We start from the raw sequence: 21,185 nt of genomic DNA on the forward strand, positions 1-21,185 counted from the left end.
ACCAGGGGACATAGATTTAAGGTGATTGGTAGAAGGATTAGAGGGGACAAGAGGAAAATAAATTCATCCAGAGGGTGGTTGGCATCTAGGAGGTAGCTGAGGGATCAATTACCAGGGGGTGGCATTTGAAATTCACTGCCTAAATTGGTGGTTGAGGTTGAAATGCTCAACTCAGTTAAAAGTTACCAGGATCTGCACCTGAAGTGCCATAGCGTATAAGGCTAGCGACCAGGTGCTGGAAAGTGGAATTAAAAATGACCTCATGACAGCCTTGGTACAAACATGGACAAAGGAGCTGAAGTCAAGGTGAACTGAGAATGACGGCCTTGACAGTTGGGGGAAGGTGCTCTACAGGTTGGAGTCATACCTAGCACAAAGGAAGAGGTGGTGGTTATTGGAGATTAATCATCTCAGTTCCAAGACATCACTGCAGGAGTTCCTCAGGCCCAACCATCTGCAACCATTCAGCTGCTTCAGCAATGACCTTCCTTCTATCATAAGATCAGAAGTGGGGATGTTCGCTGATGATTGCACGATGTTCAGCACCATTTCTGACTCCACAGATGCTGAAGCAGTCCATGTTCAACTGCAGCCAGACATGGACAATATCCAGGCTTGGGCTGACAAGTAGCAAGTAACATACGCGCCACACAAGTAGATCCATAGAAAAGTTACAGCACAGGTTTACAAGAATGTTGCCAAGGTTAGAAAAGTGTAGCTACGAGGAGAGACTGGATAGGTTGGGGTTGTTTTCCTTAGAACAAAGAAGGCTGAGAGGTCACTTGATTGCGGTGTACAAAATTATGAGGGGAATGGATAGAGTGGACAGAATAAAATTGTTTCACTTGGTGGAGAATTCTAGAACCAGGGGACATAGATTCAATATAAGTGGTAAAAGGTGGAGGGGGGACATGAAGAACTTTTTTACAGAGGGTAGTGGGTATCTGGAATTCACTGCCCAAGTTGGTGGTAGAGGCAGAAACTCTAAACTCTTTTAAAAAGTACCTGGATCTGCACCTTAAGTGCTGTAAACTGCAGGGCTATGGACCGGGTGCAAGAAAGTGGGATTAGATAGGGCGCCTGGGTGTCCTCGGGCTGGCATGGACAAGACTGGCCGAATGGCCACCTTCTGTGCTGTAACATTTCTATGGTTCTAGAATTCTCCACCAAGGGAAACAATTTTATCCTGTCCACTCTGTCAATTCCCCTCATAATTTTGTATACCTCAATCAAGTCACCTCTCAGCCTTCTTTGTTCTAAGGAAAATAACCTCAACCTATCCAATCTCTCCTCGTAGCTACACCTTTCTAACCCTGGCAACATTCTTGTAAACCTCCTCTGCACACTCTCCAGAGCTATTACGTCCTTCTTGTAATGTGGTGACCAGAACTACACACAATACTCCAGTTGTGGCCTCACTAGTGTTTTATACAATTCCAATATTATATACTTACTTTTATATTCTATACCTCTGCCAATGAAGGAGAGCATTCCATATGCCTTCTTTACAACCCTGTCTGGTTGAACTGCATGCCTTCAGGGCCTGTGTACTTGTACGCCAAGATCTCTCACTTCATCTTCCCCTCTTAGTATATTCCCATTTATTTTGTAATCCCTGTAACTGTGACCTCCCTAAATGTATGAGTGCCAGACAATGACAATTTTCAACAAGACAGAATCTACCTTTCGCCTCTTGGCATTCAATGGCATTACCATCACTGAATCCCTGACAATCAACATCCTCAGGGTTATCATTGACCAGAAACTGAATTGCACTATCCACATAAATACTGTGGCTACAAGAGCAGGTCAGAGGCTAGGAATTCTGTGGACGGTAACTAACCACCTGATACCTCAAAGCTTGTCCACCATCTACAAGGCACAAGTCAGGAATGTGATGAAATCCTCCCCACTTTCCTGGATGAGTGCAGCTCCAGAAACACTCAAGCTTGACACCGTCCCGGACTGGCACCGCATCCACTAACATTCACTCCCTCCACCACCGACACACAGTAGCAGCAGTGTGTACCGACTACAAGATGCATTGCAGAAACTCACCAAGGCTCCTTCGGCAGCACCTTCCAAACCCACAACCGCTACCATCTAGATGGATCAAGGGCAGCAGTTCCCCTCCAAGCCACTCACCATCCTGACTTGGAAATATATCACTGTTCCTGGGTCAAAATCCTTGAACTCCCTCCCTAAAAGCACTGTGGGCGTACCTAATCCACAGGCACTGCAGTGGTTCAAGAAGGCAGCTCACCACCACCTTTTCAAGGGTAATTAGGGATGGGTAATAAATTCTGGCCTAACCAGCAACATCCACATCCCACAAATGAATAAAAAAAAGGGTCTAGCAACACCTGTGGAGAGAAAAACAGAGTTAATATTTCAAGTCCAACGTGGCTCTTCTTCAGAACCCATCGGAATAATACAATTTTCCTGTTGCTCTTTTCTGTCATTTGCTCTGAGTGGTATTGGCATAGTACCATTTCTTGCTCATTCCTCATTAACCGGAGGTTTCCTATAACCTCTGCAGTCCTTGTGCTGACATCATTCCCAACAGGGAATTCCAGGATTTTGACCCAGCAATGACACAAAGTAATCACATTATACGCTCAAATCAAATAGTGTGCAAGTTGGAGGTGATGATATTTCATGACTAATGTTCAGGCAGATTGTACTTGTAGGGAAGTTGTTACTCAAATTATTTAGCCATGCTGTTAACTTTTTTTAAAATTTGTTCATGGGATGCAAATGTCACTGATAAAGCCAATATTTTTTCTCATCCTAATTGCCTTTTACACCTTGAATCACTTCAATCCAAGATATGTCGGTACACCCACAGCACAGTTAGGGAGCGAATGAGTTCCAGGTTTGTGACCCAGTGACAGTGAAGGAATGATAACATAGTTCCAAGTCAGGATGGTGTGTGGCTTGGAGTAGAACTTGTAACTGGTGGTGTTCCCATGCATCTGCTGTCCTTGCTCTTCTAGGTGGTAGAGGTCGCACGTTTGGACGGTGCTGTCAAAAGAGGCTTGATGAGTTGCTGCAGTGCATCTTGTATATAGTACATAATGCTACTACTGTGTGCCAGTGGTGGTGGGAGTGAATGTTTAGGGTGCTGAACGAGGTGCCGATCGAGCAAGCTGTTTTGTCCTTGACAGTGTTGAGCTTCAAGTGTTATTGGAGCGGCATGCATCCAGACAAGTATGGTGTATTCCATCACACTTGTTCTTTGTAGATGGTGGTCATTTTAATGTCGAGGCCAGATGGTTAGATTTTCTATTTTTGGGGATGATCATTGCCTGGCACTTGTATTGCATGTGATTTGTCATTTAAGAACCCAAGACCAAAAGTTGTCCAGGTGTTGCTGCATGTTGCTACATCATCAGGGTACACTCCCATTTCTGATCTTATCACAGAGGCTTGCGCCTAGGACACTATCTAATTTGTCTCCAACAACCACAAACAACATATTTGTGCTAGGTACAACACCAACCAGAAGAGTTTCCACCCCCACAATTCCCATTGACTTCAATTTTGCTAAGGCTCCTTGCTATGATACCCAGTCAAATGCTGTCTAGGGCAATCCAATGACACCCGTAAAAATGCAATCAAGGGCAATCACTCTCACCTCACTTCTGGAATTTAGCTCTCTTGCCCATGTTTGGAGCAAGGCTGTCATGAGCTAGGGAGCTGTATGTCCCTGGCAGAATACAAACTGAGCATTGGTGAGCATGTTATTGATGTCTAAGTGCTGGTTGATAGCACTGTCAACGATCTTCCATCACTTCGCCAATGATTGAGAGTAGATTGATGAATTGTACAGTTTTTGTGAACTGAACATACCCAGTTAGGTAGATGTACTGGAACAGTTTAGCTCAGCGCACACCTAGTTCTGCAGCACAATCTTCAGTACTACAGCCTGGATATTATCAGGGCCCTTATACTCTGGTTTGTCCAATGTGTTCAGCGACTTCTTGATATCATACGGCATGCACTGAATTGGCTGCAGACCGGCATCCATGATGCTGAGGTCCTCAAAAGGAGACCGAGATGGATCTCCACTCAACACTTCTGGCTGAAGATGGTTTCAGCCTTGTCTCTTACAATCATATGCTGAGCTGCCCCATCAATGAGGATGGGGTTAGTTGTTTCATTGTCCACCACCATTTGTGACAGGGTGTGGCAGGACTTTAATCTGATCTGTTGATGTGGGATCACATAGCTCTGTCAATAGCATACTGCTTCTGCAGTTTTGCAGATTTGCAGTCCCATGTTGTAAGTTCACAGGTTCACACCTCATTTTTAGCCATGTCTGGTGCTGCTTCTGGCATGCCCTCCTGCACCTCATTTAACCAGGCTTTAATGTAATGGTAGAGTGAGGAATATGCTGAGCCGTGTGGTTACAGATTGCTCAAAAGCAAAATACTACAGATGCTAGAAGTTTGAAATCGAGAGAAAATGCTGAAAAGACTCAGCTGCTCAGCCAGCATCTATGGAGAGAGAAACAGAGTTAATGTTTCAGGTTGATGACCGACCCATCATCAGAACTGACTGAAGTTGATTGAAATGAGTCCTGATGAAGGGTCACCATCGATCTGAAATGTTAACTCTGCTGCTCTCTACAGATGCTGCCTCACCTGTGGTTACAGATTGTGGTTCAATACAATTCTACTACTGCTGATAGCCCTCAGCACATCATGGAGCCCAACTCTGAGCTGCTGGATCTGTTCTGAATGTATCCTATTCAGCATGGTAGTGCCCCAAACATTACTGTCATGGACAGGTGCATCTGCAACAGGTAGATTGGCAAGAGTGAGGCCAATTTGGTCTGGCAGATGTGTCCTTCAGGACTTGACCAGCTCAGTCAGTGGTGATGCTATTCAAAGCGGTGGGATTCAATGTTCTTCCTATCTTCAGTGTTTCTTTCAAGTGATGTTCATCATAGAGATGTACTGATTCATTACTTGAGGGAGCATGGTAAGTGGTAATTAGGAGGTTTCCTTGTCCACATTGGACTTGAAGCTATGAGATTTCATGCGGTCCAGAGTCAATGTTGGGGACTCCCAAGGTCACTCCCACCTTCTTGTGTACCACTGTGCCACCACCTCTGGTGGGTCTGTCCTGCCAGTGGGACAGTATATTCATGACCTGGTCTTGGTATATTTCAAAAAGAAGTGGCCCTACTACCAATCTCTGGGGAATACCACTCTGTGTCTTAATACCACTCCAGTCTTAAAAACAACTATTGAGCACTAGTCTCTGCTTTTTGTCCAATAGACCAATCGTACATCTCACCCGCCATTGCCAGCTCAAACCCACAGGTTTCAATTTTGCTAATAATTATACAGTAATTTATGAAAAATCTTTTGAAACTCCATACACGCATCTAGTACTTTAATCAATACTCTCCATTACTTCAAACAACTCAACCAAGTTAGTCAAATATGATTTGCCTTTAAAAAATCCTTTATGAAATAGATCTAATAAATGCTGGCTGTCTTTTATTAGATGCTGCTGCTTGTAGCTACTCATACCATGCTCTCATGGTATGTCACACGCATCTGGCCTGTGCCATCCTCACACTATAGCTGGTCTGCAACTGCTATGTGATGTCCATCATCCAACTAGGCTTGGGTTGACCCCTCTTTCTGCTGCCCTCCATTTTGCCCTATAGAAGCGATCTTTGCAGCTTTTCAGCACTGATCAAATGGCCAAAATACCGAAATTTTCTTTCTGAATGTCACTTTTGAAGAGCTCATTTTGTTCTTGCAATTTCAAGCACCTCTTCATTGATCTTATAGGCTGTATGTCAGATGGAGGAGGGAGCGAGGGGAGTGGGGGTGCGAGTGAGGGGGGGGGAGGGGGGACGAGTGAGGGGAGAGGGGGTGGAGCCATGGGGCAGGGGGAGCCGGCGGATGAGGGGGAGCGAGGGGGGAACGAAGAGCAAGTGGGAGAGGGAGAGCGAGTGAGCAAGGGTAAGGATACGTTCAAAGGAGGCGGAGCAAGGTGCGGCAGGCGGTGGGAGGGGTCCACCTTTTGGCCACACTGTAGTCCAGCTGTTCCATTGAGCGCCAAACAGAAAATTACCAAAATTAAAAATGTTTGCTGTCAGTATTTGCTAAGTTATGTCATTACAATTGAATTATATGGTAGTCTAATAGTTCTGATATTTTTGACGTAACACCTTTGGTCAGATGTAAGTAATTATCTAGGGGCCAGTTAGCTCAGTTGGTGAGATAGCTAGCACGTGGTTCAGAATAATGCCAACAGCACGGAGTCAATTCCCATTCCAGCTGAGGTAGACTTGAAAGCTGCCACCTCACTTGCCCCATGCCTGATACAGAGTGGTGCCCCTCAAGCTATATAACCAATTCTCTTGCAGTACTAGTGTTGTGACAGAAGACCAATATCACTCAGACTACCAAAAAGCCAAAATTACCAGTTTCCAACAACCCATTGTCCAACAGCAGCAAAAACACGAGTATCCATTCTGTTGCGTCCGCAACATATATGAAATGCCCATGAAATTCAATATGGCCAGCAACCTAACTGTGAGTGATAAGGTTCGAAAACACTTCCAATGAAAACCACAGGACATGAAAAGATAATATTCATGGTGGTACTAGCCTGTATGACCAATAGAATGAAATTATAAACAAACACAGAATTACCTGGAAAAACTCAGCAGGTCTGGCAGCATCGGCGGAGAAGAAAAGAGTTGACGTTTCGAGTCCTCATGACCCTTCGACAGAACTTGAGTTCGAGTCCAGGAAAGAGCTGAAATATAAGCTGGTTTAAGGTGTGTGTGTGGGGGGCGGAGAGATAGAGAGACAGAGAGGTGGAGGGGGTTGGTGTGGTTGTAGCGACAAACAAGCAGTGATAGAAGCAGATCATCAAAAGATGTCAACAACAATAGTACAATAGAACACATAGGTGTTAAAGTTAAAGTTGGTGATATTATCTAAACGAATGTGCTAATTAAGAATGGATGGTAGGGCACTCAAGGTATAGCTCTAGTGGGTTTTTTTTTATTTTATATAATGGAAATAGGTGGGAAAAGGAAAATCTTTATAATTTATTGGGAAAAAAAAAGAAGGGGGAAACAGAAAGGGGGTGGGGATGGGGGAGGGGACTCACGACCTAAAGTTGTTGAATTCAATATTCAGTCCGGAAGGCTGTAAAGTCCCTAGTCGGAAGATGAGGTGTTGTTCCTCCAGTTTGCGTTGGGCTTCACTGGAACAATGCAGCAAGCCAAGGACAGACATGTGGGCAAGAGAGCAGGGTGGAGTGTTAAAATGGCAAGCGACAGGGAGGTTTGGGTCATTCTTGCGGACAGACCGCAGGTGTTCTGCAAAGCGGTCGCCCAGTTTACGTTTGGTCTCTCCAATGTAGAGGAGACCACATTGGGAGCAACGAATGCAGTAGACTAAGTTGGGGGAAATGCAAGTGAAATGCTGCTTCACTTGAAAGGAGTGTTTGGGTCCTTGGACGGTGAGGAGAGAGGAAGTGAAGGGGCAGGTGTTGCATCTTTTGCGTGGGCAAGGGGTTGTGCCATAGGAGGGGGTTGAGGAGTAGGGGGTGATGGAGGAGTGGACCAGGGTGTCCCGGAGGGAGCGATCCCTACGGAATGCCGATAAGGGGGGTGAAGGGAAGATGTGTTTGGTAGTGGCATCATGCTGGAGTTGGCAGAAATGGCGGAGGATGATCCTTTGAATGCGGAGGCTGGTGGGGTGATAAGTGAGGACAAGGGGGACCCTATCATGTTTCTGGGAGGGAGGAGAAGGAGTGAGGGCGGATGCGCGGGAGATGGGCCGGACACGGTTGAGGGCCCTGTCAACGACCGTGGGTGGAAAACCTCGGTTAAGGAAGAAGGAGGACATGTCAGAGGAACTGTTTTTGAATGTAGCATCATCGGAACAGATGCGACGGAGGCGAAGGAACTGAGAGAATGGGATGGAGTCCTTACAGGAAGTGGGGTGTGAGGAGCTGTAGTCGAGATAGCTGTGGGTGTCGGTGGGTTTGTAATGGATATTGGTGGACAGTCTATCACCAGAGATTGAGACAGAGAGGTCAAGGAAGGGAAGGGAAGTGTCAGAGATGGACCACGTGAAAATGATGGAGGGGTGGAGATTGGAAGCAAAATTAATAAATTTTTCCAAGTCCTGACGAGAGCATGAAGCAGCACCGAAATAATCATCGATGTACCGGAGAAAGAGTTGTGGAAGGGGGCCGGAGTAGGACTGCAACAAGGAATGTTCCACATACCCCATAAAGAGACAGGCATAGCTGGGGCCCATGCGGGTACCCATAGCCACAGCTTTTATTTGGAGGAAGTGAGAGGAGTTGAAGGAGAAATTGTTCAGCGTGAGAACAAGTTCAGCCAGACGGAGGAGAGTAGTGGTGGATGGGGATTGTTCGGGCCTCTGTTCGAGGTAGAAGCTAAGGGCCCTCAGACCATCCTGGTGGGGGATGGAGGTGTAGAGGGATTGGACGTCCATGGTGAAGAGGAAGCGGTAGGGGCCAGGGAACTGGAAATTGTTGATGTGACGTAAGGTGTCAGAGGAATCACGGATGTAGGTGGGAAGGGACTGGACAAGGGGAGAGAGAAGGGAGTCAAGATAACGAGAAATGAGTTCTGTGGGGCAGGAGCAAGCTGAGACGATCGGTCTACCGGGGCAGTTCTGTTTGTGGATTTTGGGTAGGAGATAGAAGCGGGCCGTCCGAGGTTGGGCAACTATCAGGTTGGAAGCTGTGGGAGGGAGATCCCCAGAGGAGATGAGGTCAGTGACAGTCCTGGAAACAATGGCTTGATGTTCAGTGGTGGGGTCATGGTCCAGGGAGAGGTAGGAGGAAGTGTCTGCGAGTTGACGCTCAGCCTCCGCGTGGTAGAGGTCAGTGCGCCAGACAACAACAGCACCACCCTTGTCAGCGGGTTTGATGACAATGTCAGGGTTGGACCTGAGAGAATGGAGTGCAGTAAGTTCAGAGAGAGACAGGTTAGAATGGGTGAGAGGAGCAGAGAAATTGAGACGACTAATGTCGCGCCGACAGTTCTCAATGAAAAGATCGAGAGAAGGTAAGAATCCAGAGGGAGGGGTCCAGGTGGAGGGAGAAATTATGGTAATTTTCAAACATAAAACCATGCTGAAAATCAAGTTCCCTGCAGGAGATTTTGTGCATGTCCATGACAACAGTTGGACGGATAAGGATGGAGTGAAGTTGCTCATTGATAATATAAGAAATAGGCATCCCGGTTGCTTATAACCAATGAGATCAAGAGGCACCTGCAAAGAAATGACACCCAAATTCCTAACATCAGTAGTTCATCCTTTGGATGTGTGCCTCAACAACCCATTGAAGGATCATGTTCGCACCAAATGAAATAGGTGGATGCTTGACAGAGAAAAAACCTTCACCGAGTAAAAATATGCATGTTGCTCCACTTGATGTTTTGTGTGGTTTGTCATCAAATCATGGGATGCTATTAACGCACAAACTGTCATCAGTTCATTCAAAAATCACAAATTCAACAGATGCAGAGGGCAATGATTTGTTGTGGAGGGGACAATGATTATGAAACCGAAAGCACCAAATTTGATCCAGAGTGGAATCTTTACGATGATGCCATAGCCAAAGTGACTCAGAATGAATCTGATGAACTCTTTGCATCTGATGTCTAAGGCAATGAAGTTGACGGTTTTTAAAACATTTTGATTGCAGTTAGAGGTATCCTTGTAGAACTAATTCATTCAATAAATCCATGTCACACTGATTTGATTTGAATTACCAATGTAATTTTTGCTTCACATTTCCAATGGCGACTACAGACACCAACACTGGAAGTTCACATTTTATACTCTGTATATAAAATCAACCCTGGTTCTCGGAAGGAATTTTCAAGACTTCAAAGGTCGGCTCAAACGCCACGATCTATGGTAAATAAAGTAAGACTTTTCTAAGATATGGCAGAGCAGGTTGCGTGTCTCAACTGCAGAATGTGGGAGTTTATGGATGGTAAGACTGTCTTGAGCAAACACATATGCAGGAGATGTCTCATCTTAAATCCCTCTGGCTCAGAGTCATTGAGCTAGTGTGAGGGTCAGAAAGACTCCACCACATAAAGGAAGGGGAGGAATTTCTGGACAGTTTATCCAGATTATTGTCACCCCCCAAGAGAAAACACATTCAGGAAAGGGAATGTGTAACCAACAGAGAGAGCATAGTGGGGATTAAGGAGAGGTTGAGAAGGAGCTCCTGCAGACACTAGTCCTATCCAACAGGTGCAGTGCACTTGCTACGTGTGAGGACAAGGAGAAAGACTGCAGGAGGATAACCACAATGCAGACTAAGGTACTATGGCTCAGAGGCTCAAAAGGGACTCAGCTACAGCAAGACAAAAATACATTCCTTATGAATAGAGATAAAAGATAATAAAAGAGCAAAGTAGTGATTATATCCTAATAATGGAAGGGAGGTGGAGGAAAAAATATGGAGGCAAACTAGGGAATTAAATAAAAAAATATACAATGATAATCATGGAGGATTTCAATTGCCCTGAGAGAAAATGGACAAAAGAGATAACTATAGGAACTCCATTCCCTTATCCCCTCTAATGTGGGCAGGACTCCTTTCTAACCCAATATGTAGGAAGCCCAACAAGAAAAGATTTGCTATTAGATTTAGTAATGGGGAATGTGAATCAGAGACATTACTCCTCATGCTTAATTATTTGTTAGAAAAAGGTAGAGTGCTAGGGGACTGGCAGATAGCTAATGTAATTCCTATATTTAAAAAGGGGAGATACATGCCCAAGGAATCACAGACTGTTATGTCGCAGCAGATGATGTGTGCTAGGCGGATCGAATCCATGAGGGAAACTCAAACCCGCTATCATAATGGTTTTGCAATTTGTATTTATTTCGAGATGTGTACCCTGAATTCAGTAGTAACAAGTCCACCAAGACCTGAGATTTTTAGAAATCTAAGTAAACATTTATTCACGAAAGAAAAGATTTCAAACACACTACAAATTACTACTGTAATAGCTTCTAAAACCCCCTAATTAATCTGACTTTCCAGATTACATCCCCGTTAAGGCAACAGTAAAAAAAAACAGATTTAAACAGATCCAGGCAACTCAACACAAAACCCTGGACAGTAGAATTCAAAGTGGCTTTCCCAGCTTCAGTTTCTGTAGACTGCAGATACACAAATACTGGAGGCTTTTCACACTTCTGGTAGATCTTACAATGCCTTCCTTTACACTTTGCCTCATTTCCCTTTATACATGGTTCTCCCTTTTAATGCAAATTCCATTGTTCCCATATGTCTTTGAAACTTTACCTTTCTCATGGTGCTAATATTGTCAGTAACCTTTGGGAAAAATAAACACATTGCTTGGCCTAGCTTCTCTGACTAGGTGTAACATCCTACCATCTCTTTGAAATTCAAACTACCTTGATTTATCTAAAAATGCAAATTCTCACATCACATTCTAAAACTCAAGCCATATTTCTGTATTTAGCATTTCAAACCTAACTTCTTTTGATGAGTCAAAGCCTCCAGACCAGCTATCTCCAATTCAATTAAATCACACACACACTATCTAAGCCCCGCTATTAATCTACTGTTACAATAAATCACAATAATATTAAAAGAATTATGCTTTCATGACACAGACCAGTCAACTTAACATCAGTGGTAGGGAAAACAATGGAATCCTTACTAAGGGAGAAAACAGAAGAACATCTAGAAAAGAAAAATATAACAATAATTAGCATGGATGTCTTGCTTGACCAACCTTACTGATTTTTTGAGGAGCTAACAGAGAGAGCAGACAATGGTAATCAAGTAGATGTAGTTTATTTGGCTTTTCAAAAGGCATTATGTAAGGTACCCCATAACAGACTTGTGAATAAGGTGGAGATGGTAACAAGTGGCAGAATGGATTGCTGGCTGGTTTCATGACAGAAAGCAGTAGTGGGAATAAAATATATTTGGGGGTACAGAAGGCGTGAAGTGGTGTTCCACGAGGATCAGTGCTGGGATCACTGCTGTGCACAACTTACATTAACGGTTTGGATTTTGGAATCCAAATCACAATTTCTAAATTTGCAGATGGCACCAATTTAATAAATACCAAGGGGAACGGCAACAAATCACAGGAGGGCAGTAATAAACTTGCAGAATGGGCAAATAATTGGCAAATGAAGTTCAAAACAGATAAATGGGTAGTACATTTTGGAGCTGAACAATCCAATTAGATCAGTTTTCTTTTGCCTGTTATTTACAGTCATAGTCTTAAAATTGCATTGAATTACATTGTTCCAACACAGAAGTAGCTTTCTCTGCCTTTAGTTTAATGGTTTATAAATTGGACCAATAAGGGCCAACAATTGCATCAGCAGCTATAAAGTGCAATTGACAGCAATCAAAAGTTTACAAACGTGTTGTGCACATGGGTGTGAACATACCACAAATGCAAATCTCAGTTCTTTTAGACCTACCAAAACAATCTTTGAAATCAAAATGGTCAGTAACTTAAAACAAGAGGATCATTCTTATAACTAATTTTTAAACAGATAGATAACATTGAAAGGCTTATTTTCTGTTGGTAATAGAATTGCCACGATAGAACAATTTAATTCTGTTTGCTTCAACACAAGTCACCTTATCAGAACATAGCTGATAGCAAGCAAAACACTAGTTTAAATTTGTCAGAGTTGTACAGCAACACTGAACTATAGCAACCCATTCAGCAACCAGGGTCAGAGGAACATGAATTTGATCTCCGCTCCATCCAGTGCCTAATCTGAACTAGCAAAGAGGAATCTCCATACATAGTAGGTATTAAAAATGATAAGAAGAAAAGAATCACTGTTGCATGGAACCTCATGCTTAATGGAGCCAATATCAGAAGACAGCAATCAATGAACAAATAATGTGAATGTTACAGGTATGTCCTAGATTTCTCCCCATGTTTTTCAGCAGCAATCTCTACCATTCACAGATTCCAATTCCCCTATGCTCAGGGGGTTACTTTATTGCCCAATCCTTAGTCATATTCAGGTGGGGGGAGCACAACAACGTCTCTCTCATTGTGTCCACTGGATACTGTAATGCCCCACATGTCCTCATTGTTGTTTCCTCCATCTTTCAGAAGAAGAACTGAAACACTTGGGTTTATTTTTAATCTGATATGAGCAAATTCACAGTTCTGTAAATTTCAATTTAATCCTCATTGTTTCTCGTAACATAAGAAGTAATAAACTGCATAAACATGGCCCATAATACAGGCCAAGCTTCATTTTTCCAAGTCACAGCATCACAGAATCGTTACAATGCAGGAAGGAGGCCATTCAACACTAGATGAACTGTCCAACTTTAACCTTAGAAAGTTCAGGTTCTCTTTGTTAACAACTCCATTCCAGAGTTTTACCCACTGATTGCATCCCAAGATAGGAAGCCCTATGACGTTGGCAAAATTCCCCATGCCAGGGCTTTGGTTATTGAGCTAGCAATCAAACATGCTCCACTTTCCTATATTGAGAGTCCCCTGGCAACTACTCATAGAATCACAGAATGGTTACAGCACCGAAGGCCATTTTGTCCTGTCGTGTCTATGCCAGCTCTCTGCAAGATAAGTTCAGCTAGACCCATTTCCTCTGCCCTTTGCCCTGAAAATTGTCTCTTCAGGTAAGTATCCAATTCTTTTTAATGGTCAATTGAATCTGCCTGCACCACACACTCAGGCAATGCATTCCAGATTCCAACCATTAATAATGTAAAAACATTTTTTCATGTTGCCCACCATTACCTCTTTTAATCAGTGTCCTCTGGTTCTAGGTCCTTCCACCAATGGGAACAGTTTCTCCCTAACTATTCTGTCTGGGCCTTTCACTATTTTGAACACCACCAATCAAATCTACTCACCCTTCTCCTGCCCAAGGAGAACAACCTCAGCTTCTCCAATCAATCCAAGTAGCTGAAACTCATCAAACCCTGGAACCATACTTGTCAATCTTTTCTGCACACTCTCTAATGCCTTCACAATCTTCCAAAAGTGTGGTAAGAATTGGACAAAATGCTCCAGCTGAGGCCAAATCAGTGTTTTATGCAATGTCATCATACTCCTTGCTTTTGTATTCTATACCCCTTATACACGAAGCATTGGTTTCAGAAATGAAAAAGACACATCCATCCAAGACAACCCTGCAAAGTACTCCTGCAAAGGACAGCAGGCTTCCTTCCTTACAAAAATATTCATGAACAAGTTGGTTTACAATATGGTCACCATAACTGAAAATAGCTTTATATTTTAAATTAATTAGTTGTTTTGTTTTTAAAACTGAATTTAAATTCACAAACTATTTGAACTGACAACTCCGAATTGTTAGTCCAGTAACATAAACACTACTCTACATTAGTCTTCTTAGACGGCAAGGTGGTCAATCCCATTCCAGTTGGAAGTAGTCTCACAAAACTTCTCCGAAATGAATAATCTCAATTGGACATTGTAAGGACATTGCACATAATCACATTTACTGAAATCCTAGCAACATCACTGAGCATAAAACTATTCTGGTTTTTTGATATTTTTTAAAATAGGTGAGGTTAGTTAGATGATGATGACTGGGAATGTTTCAAAAGGACCTGCCATTGTGTAATATTTTCACAATGTTTCTAAATATATCAGCAGATGCTCACAGGTGGTCTGGGATCTGCATAATGGTTGTGAAATTTAGCTACTAAACTTGCCTGCCTCTGCTACTCAAAGTAGCCAAAGTCTTGCAATTGTAAATACTTATGGTTGGAGGATAACTGCAAATTTCTAGCTCCAGATCATAAGAGCTATCATTGGAATTGAACAGGGGAAGGCCATTCAATCCCTCGAGTCTATTCTTCCATTCAGTTAGGTCATATGGCTGACATACATCTTATCTCCATCTATCCACCTTGGTTAAAAACCCTTAATATCCTACCCTAAGCTCAGTTTTGAAATTTTCAGTTGCCCCAGCCTCAACAACTTTTTAGGAAGAGCGTTTCAGGTGTCACTACCCTGTGTGTGAAAAAGTGGTTCCAGACATCACCCCTGAACACTGCAGCTTTAATTTTAAGGTTATGCCCCCTTGTTCTGAACTCACCCACCACATCACGAAATAACTTCTTTTTAGGCCAGACCAATGTAACTTGAGCTTTTGTGTCCATTTAATAGGAACGTCGGAGCTTAGGAGCAGGACCAGGCCATTTGGCCCCTCGAGCCTGCTCCACCATTCCGTAAGATCATGGCTTATCTGGTTGTGGTCTCAGCTCCACTTTCCTTCTGCCCCCATAACCTTCAACTCCCTTGCCTAACAAAAATCTAATTCAACCCTGAATAAATTCAAAGACTACTATTTCCTGGGGAAGAGAATTCCACATACCAATGGCCCTTTGGGAGAAAGAATTCTTCTCACCTCTGTCTTAAAAGGGAGACCTCCTATTTTTAAACTGTGTCCCCTAGTTTCAGTCTCGCCCACAAGAGTATCCTCCAGGTATCGACCCTATCAAATCCTCTCGGGATCTCATATGTTTCAAAAAGGTCACCTCCCATTCTTCTAAAGTTCAATGGGTATAGGCCTAACCTGTTCACTCTTTCTTCAGAGGATAAGCCCTTCAACCCAGGAATGAGTCCAGTAAACCTTCTCTGAACTGGTTCAAAAGCAATTATATCTTTTTTCAAATAAGGAGACCAAAACTTTACACAGTATTCTAGGTGTGGTCTTACCAAGGCCCTGTACAGCTGCAGCAAAACTTCCCTACTTCTATATTCCATTCTTCTTGTAAAAAAACATTCCATTTGCTTCTTAATCACTTGCTATATCTGCATACTAACTTTATGTGATTCATGCACCAGGACACTTGGATCCCTCTGTACCACCAAGTTCTACAATCTTTCTCCATTTAAATAGTGTACTGCTTTTCGTTCTTCCTGCCAAAGGCAACAAGTTCACATTTACCCACGCTATACTCCATCTGCCAAATTTCTGCCCATTCACTTAACTTATCTATATCCCTTTACCTTCTGACAACTTACTCTCCTATCTTGGTGTCACCGGCATAGTTGGTCCCTTCGTCGAAGTCATTGATGTAGATTGTAAACAGTTGAAGAGCCAGCACTGATCCCTGTGGCACTCCACTAGTTACAGCGTGCCAATCCAAAAAAGACCTATTTATTCCTACTCTTTGCTTCCTGTTAGCCAACCAATCTTTTATCCATTTTAATGTCCTTTAGGGAAGGAAACCTGTCGGCCTTACCTGGTCTGGCCTACATGAGGCTCCAGACTCTCAGCGATGTGGTTGACTCTTAAATGCCATCTGAAATGGCCTAGCGAGCCAGTCAGTTGTAATAAACCACTACAGAGTCACAAAAAAGGAATGAAACCGGATGGACCACCTGGCATCGACTGAGGCACTGGAAACAACAACAGCAATCTTGGCCCTGGTGACCCTGCAAAGTCCTCCTTACGAACATCTGGGGACTAGTGCCAAAATTGGGAGAACTGTCTCACAGACTAGTCAAGCAACAGACTGACAAAATTCTCACTGAGGCATCTTCATTGCTTTCATTCCTCGGCCTCTGCAGCAAATAACATCTCATTCTCAGTAATTTCAACATCTTTCTCAACGCAACATGTTCTCTCTCCTCTTGAGTTCATTGTCTTCTTATTCTCTCTAAATCTCTCTCCCCACATAAATTTCCCAACCCATATTTCACTCCCTTGACCTCGTCATTTCACGATCGTGCTATTCTCATCATGTCAATCACAGATAAAACCATCTCTGATCACCTGCTTCTATCATTCACCACCCACATCCCCCTTCCACACCCCAACCCTACCACCTTCTGTATCTGGAAAGTACTATCCCCTAATATACTTAAAATTGCACCGTCAAAATCCCAACTGTTTAGCCTTAAGGCCTTCTTGACTCCTCCACTATTGTTAAATTATCAGACCGCTTATTCGAAATCCACAACTGGATGGGAAGTTTCCTCCAATCAAATATTGGGACAACCAAAGCCTGTTCCCTGGCTACCAACTCGAATCTTCTTCCTGGCAACTGTCTGAGGCTAAATAAACTAGGCTGTCTGAAGCCTTGAGGTCATAAGTGACACCAAGGGGAGTTTCCAACCTCATATCCACACCTTCAGTGAGATTGTGTATTTCTACTTCCATAACACCGTCCCCTTAACTTGGTCTTGCTTAATCTCGTTTGCTGGAGAAACCCACATTCATGCCTTTGACCTGACTATTTCACACTCTAGTCTCCATAAAATTGAGGTAATCCAAAACTCTGCTGCCCTTGTCCTCATTCACAAAAAGTCCCATTCACCCGTTACCCTTGCTTCCAATGAAGCAACAGCTTGATTTGAAAATTCTCATCCTTGTTTTCAACTTCCTCCATGCACTCGCTCCTCCTTGCCTCTGTAATCTCCTCCCAACCCCACAACCCTCTGCCCTATAATGGTGACTGTGTCTTCAGCTACCTAGACCCTAAGCTCTGGTATTCCCTCCCTAAACCTCGCCGCCTCTCTACCTCCCTTTCTTCCTTTATGAAACTCCTCAAAACCTACTTCTCTAGCCAAGTTTTTGGCCTTTTGCCCTAATATCACTTTGTGGTTTGGTGCCAAGTTTTGCTTTATAACACTCCTTTGAAATGCCTGGGCGCTTTATTACATTAAAGGCACTATACAAATATAAGTTATTGTTTTTAAAGGATTGTTTCACAGATGCACAACTTGTCTGCGTGTGTGTGTGTGTGTGTGTGTGTGTGTGTGTGTGTGTGTGTGTGTGTGTGTGTGGCTTGCCCAATGGCCATAATTTTGGTTAACTTGCAAAAAGCACTGCTAAATGAAAATTAAGCACTGTGATTTGAAGTAGATGAACAGAACGCAGCCAAGACTAGAAACAGACAAAATATTCAAAATCAATAATCCATGGACTGGTAATTATGGCAATCATTAAAATATGTAACATGGAAAAAATATACATTACATTTTAAAATATATACCACGCTGTCTGGGATGAGGAAAGGACGTCATCAACTTTTATTAGGTTTGTACAACTTGAGAAAAACACAATGCACATTAAAAGACCACGCCCTGGTGGAAAAGCTCAGAAACACATACCCTCAATGTAACCTCACACTGCCAACTCAATTTGTAAACATTTACACTGTAGCAGGAATGACAGCTTCCTGTGCACGTCTTTCCAAAAAGAGCGTAGCAAATGCAATCCTTGGGAAAGGATTGTGCCTGCATAACTGACAAATGCACTATAGAAAAGGTAATTAATGGTCTACAGGAAAAGCAGTTTTACAGCCACATCTGCTCCTTCAATTATACAATTATAAGTTTTTTACGTTAATCATACATATTTGAGAATACCTAGACTTACATTTTACTTGGTGTTTCTTTCATACAAACATATCATTGGCAAGATTTGAATTGTGATATTCAGCTCATATTAATCTGCAAAAAAACCCCACAAGTTATAATTGAATAATTGAACTAATGGATTAGACCCTAATCTTTCATCTAGTTCCACAAAATGTAATTTGTGTTATACAGTATGGTTTCCAAGATATTTTTCAAACTTGCTCATATCTTGCTTTGGATGCAGACTATGGAGGCAAAAGTGAAATAGTTAAAAGAGTTCCTACGCTAACAAATGAGCCTGCAACACTTCGAAAAACAGGAACTGCATATGGAACCAGCAACCTACTAAATGCTACCCAGTGTTGAAGGAGTACAAGCTGCTTATACCTCATTAGTTTTTTTTTCTCATCTCTACTCTCAAGCTCCTCAGAAAACAGATTGAATAATTGAAAAGTTGGTTACCTGGGTCTCCATGGAAACTGTCCTCTTGAGTACTCCTCTGAGCAAGGTCAGCTTCAGTGGCCCAAATTTGTCCCTGTTTCCTGAGACCAATTATCATTGCTTCCTGTACAGTAACTTGGTGCTTGTGTCTCTTTTGTGACTGCGGGGTGGGTGGACTGCTACTATCAAATGATTGTTGAGAGTTCTGAGAGGGAGACCGACTTTTTTCTCTAAAAGTATGATAGGTGGTGGGGCTAGGAGAAACGTGACTTGACTGTCCAGAAGAAAAATCATCCTCACTTGAAGTTAAGTTTTCATTCGAACTGCAGTCTGGAGTATACCCTCCACCAACATCATCAGCACCAGGTGAATAGGACCTCCGAGGCCATGTTAGATGTTTCTCGTGATCTGTAGTGCTCTGGAGTCTTCCACAGAGACTGACACCACTGGCTTTACCATCACTATCTTGCATCATTCCACCAATGTAAATGCTTTCATATGGTTGGAATTCTTGCTGCCAAGGTACCTTATCTGGTTTGCCTCCATTGGCAGTGGCACGGATAAGATTATCCTTCAAGAATCTGGGATTCAGATCCATGTCATCATACTCTGGGTCATAACCAGAGCTGTTGTCTGTTGACCTACCTCTGTACACAGGCTTTCGGTACTCCGCTGATCCCCCAGTACCAGGGAAAGAGTGCAACGACCTCTTCCGTTCCATCTGCATGGCTTGACTCCCAATTGTACTGATCTTGTCAGAAACCTCCTTGTCATTGACTTTCACCAACCCTTTCTCATGGTGGTACTCTACATTGACATACAGAGGCTTCTCCATACCTTTCCCATCCCCAGCAGAGTGGGAATTCGTTCTTTTGATTCTTTCGAAATTGGACCTCAAAGCAGCCACACTTGTGCCAACTGCGGCTTTATCCTTCCTATCTATCTGCTCACCATCTCGGCCTGTATCCCTCCTTATTGAGGATGTCCTCTGCCTGGTTGGCGAGCTTTCCATCTCAATCCTGGTGTCCACCAGTCCCTCCTCTCCCCCTGGCTGCCTCTTTGAATTGTCCTCCCCAGGATGGTACATGGTTTTCTCTCCTCCTCCTCCTTCCCCTTCCTCGGGAGCAGGGTGTTGATGTAAGTGGTCCTGAGGCTTCTCGCTGTCCTGTTCCCCCAGCACCGAAGACTTCCTGAAGCCCCATCTTTGCTTGTCATAACTCTTCTTCTCCTTGGCGAGCAGCGTCTGTAGGTAGATCATGCGGAACCGCTCCTTGTTTACCTCCAGCTCCAGTTTCCGAATGCTGCATTTACAGCTCTCCAGCTCCTGCTCAATGTCGCCGACACTCCTCAGCTCCATCTTGGGCGGCTCGGACTCGGGGAACTGAGCCTTCCAGGCTTCCACGAATCCCACCGGCTCCACCATTTTCATCGCACGGGAACGGCCAAACAACGGGAGCAAAGGCGAACCATCCACAGCTGGAACAATGAGACCGTCTACCAGGCTGAGCTACTGTCTACCAGGTTGGGCTGAGCTGCTCGCCCTCCCCCCACTCCCGCTAGCGCGCGCTGCCGCTCACCGTTACCGCTAACGGTTGGCAGCCGCTCGCGCCGCGCCTCACACCCATTTTCCTCGCAAGACAAACAAAGCGCCGCCCCCTCCCTCGCGGAAGGCAGCCTTTGATTGATGCCGCCAACAACCAATCAGAGCCACAGAACTCACTTCAACCCCGCCCTCCCTTTTAAAGGGAGCTGCTGCTCCCGGCCTGGCAAGGCCTGGGATACTTACTGGCTGCTCTTTTCTGAAATCTGGCTAATGTTGGTTTCTGAAGATATTGATTCTCGTCGGGGTCTGGTGTGCAATGGAAGCCTTTCAGGAGCCATTCTTCACGTGTGAATCTGTCCATCGTATTCCACCTCGGGCATTATAGCCATCCCCAATCCTGTGCTTTTGCCATGAAGAAGAAAAGGCTTGCATTCCTATAGCGCCTTTCACAACTGTAGAATGCCCCAAAACGTCTTACAGTTTATGAGGTACTTTTAAAGTGAAGTCATTATTTTGATGTAGAAAACACAGCAGCTAGTTTGCAATCAGCAAGTTCCTACAAATAGTGATGAGATACATAACCAAATAGTGCAAGAAAATGCTGTTAATGTAGAAGATCAGCCATGATCTGGTAGTTCAATGGCGAAGCAGGCTCAAGGGTCTGAATAGCCAACTTCTTCTATTTTCTATGTTCCTGTTACCTGTTTTAATTGTGTTGCAGGTAGAATAAATATTGGGTGGGAGGGACCTTGGGGAGAATACCCCTGCTCTTGC

General features: G+C 43.7%; 1 protein-coding gene across 1 annotated transcript in view; it reads right to left on the bottom strand.

Annotated features, from left to right (window-relative positions):
• The window catches only part of LOC121285708 (breakpoint cluster region protein-like), a 596,997-nt gene extending 576,322 nt beyond the window's left edge, over nucleotides 1–20,675 (bottom strand). The window contains exon 1 of the mRNA XM_041202403.1: nucleotides 18,890–20,675. Coding sequence (XP_041058337.1) covers nucleotides 18,890–20,297 — 1,408 coding nt within the window. The 5' untranslated portion in view covers nucleotides 20,298–20,675. The remainder of the gene's footprint in view (nucleotides 1–18,889) is intronic.
• Nucleotides 20,676–21,185: the final 510 nt, after the last annotated feature.

The sequence above is a fragment of the Carcharodon carcharias genome, chromosome 13, assembly GCF_017639515.1.
Source record: "Carcharodon carcharias isolate sCarCar2 chromosome 13, sCarCar2.pri, whole genome shotgun sequence".
Taxonomy (NCBI): domain Eukaryota; kingdom Metazoa; phylum Chordata; class Chondrichthyes; order Lamniformes; family Lamnidae; genus Carcharodon; species Carcharodon carcharias.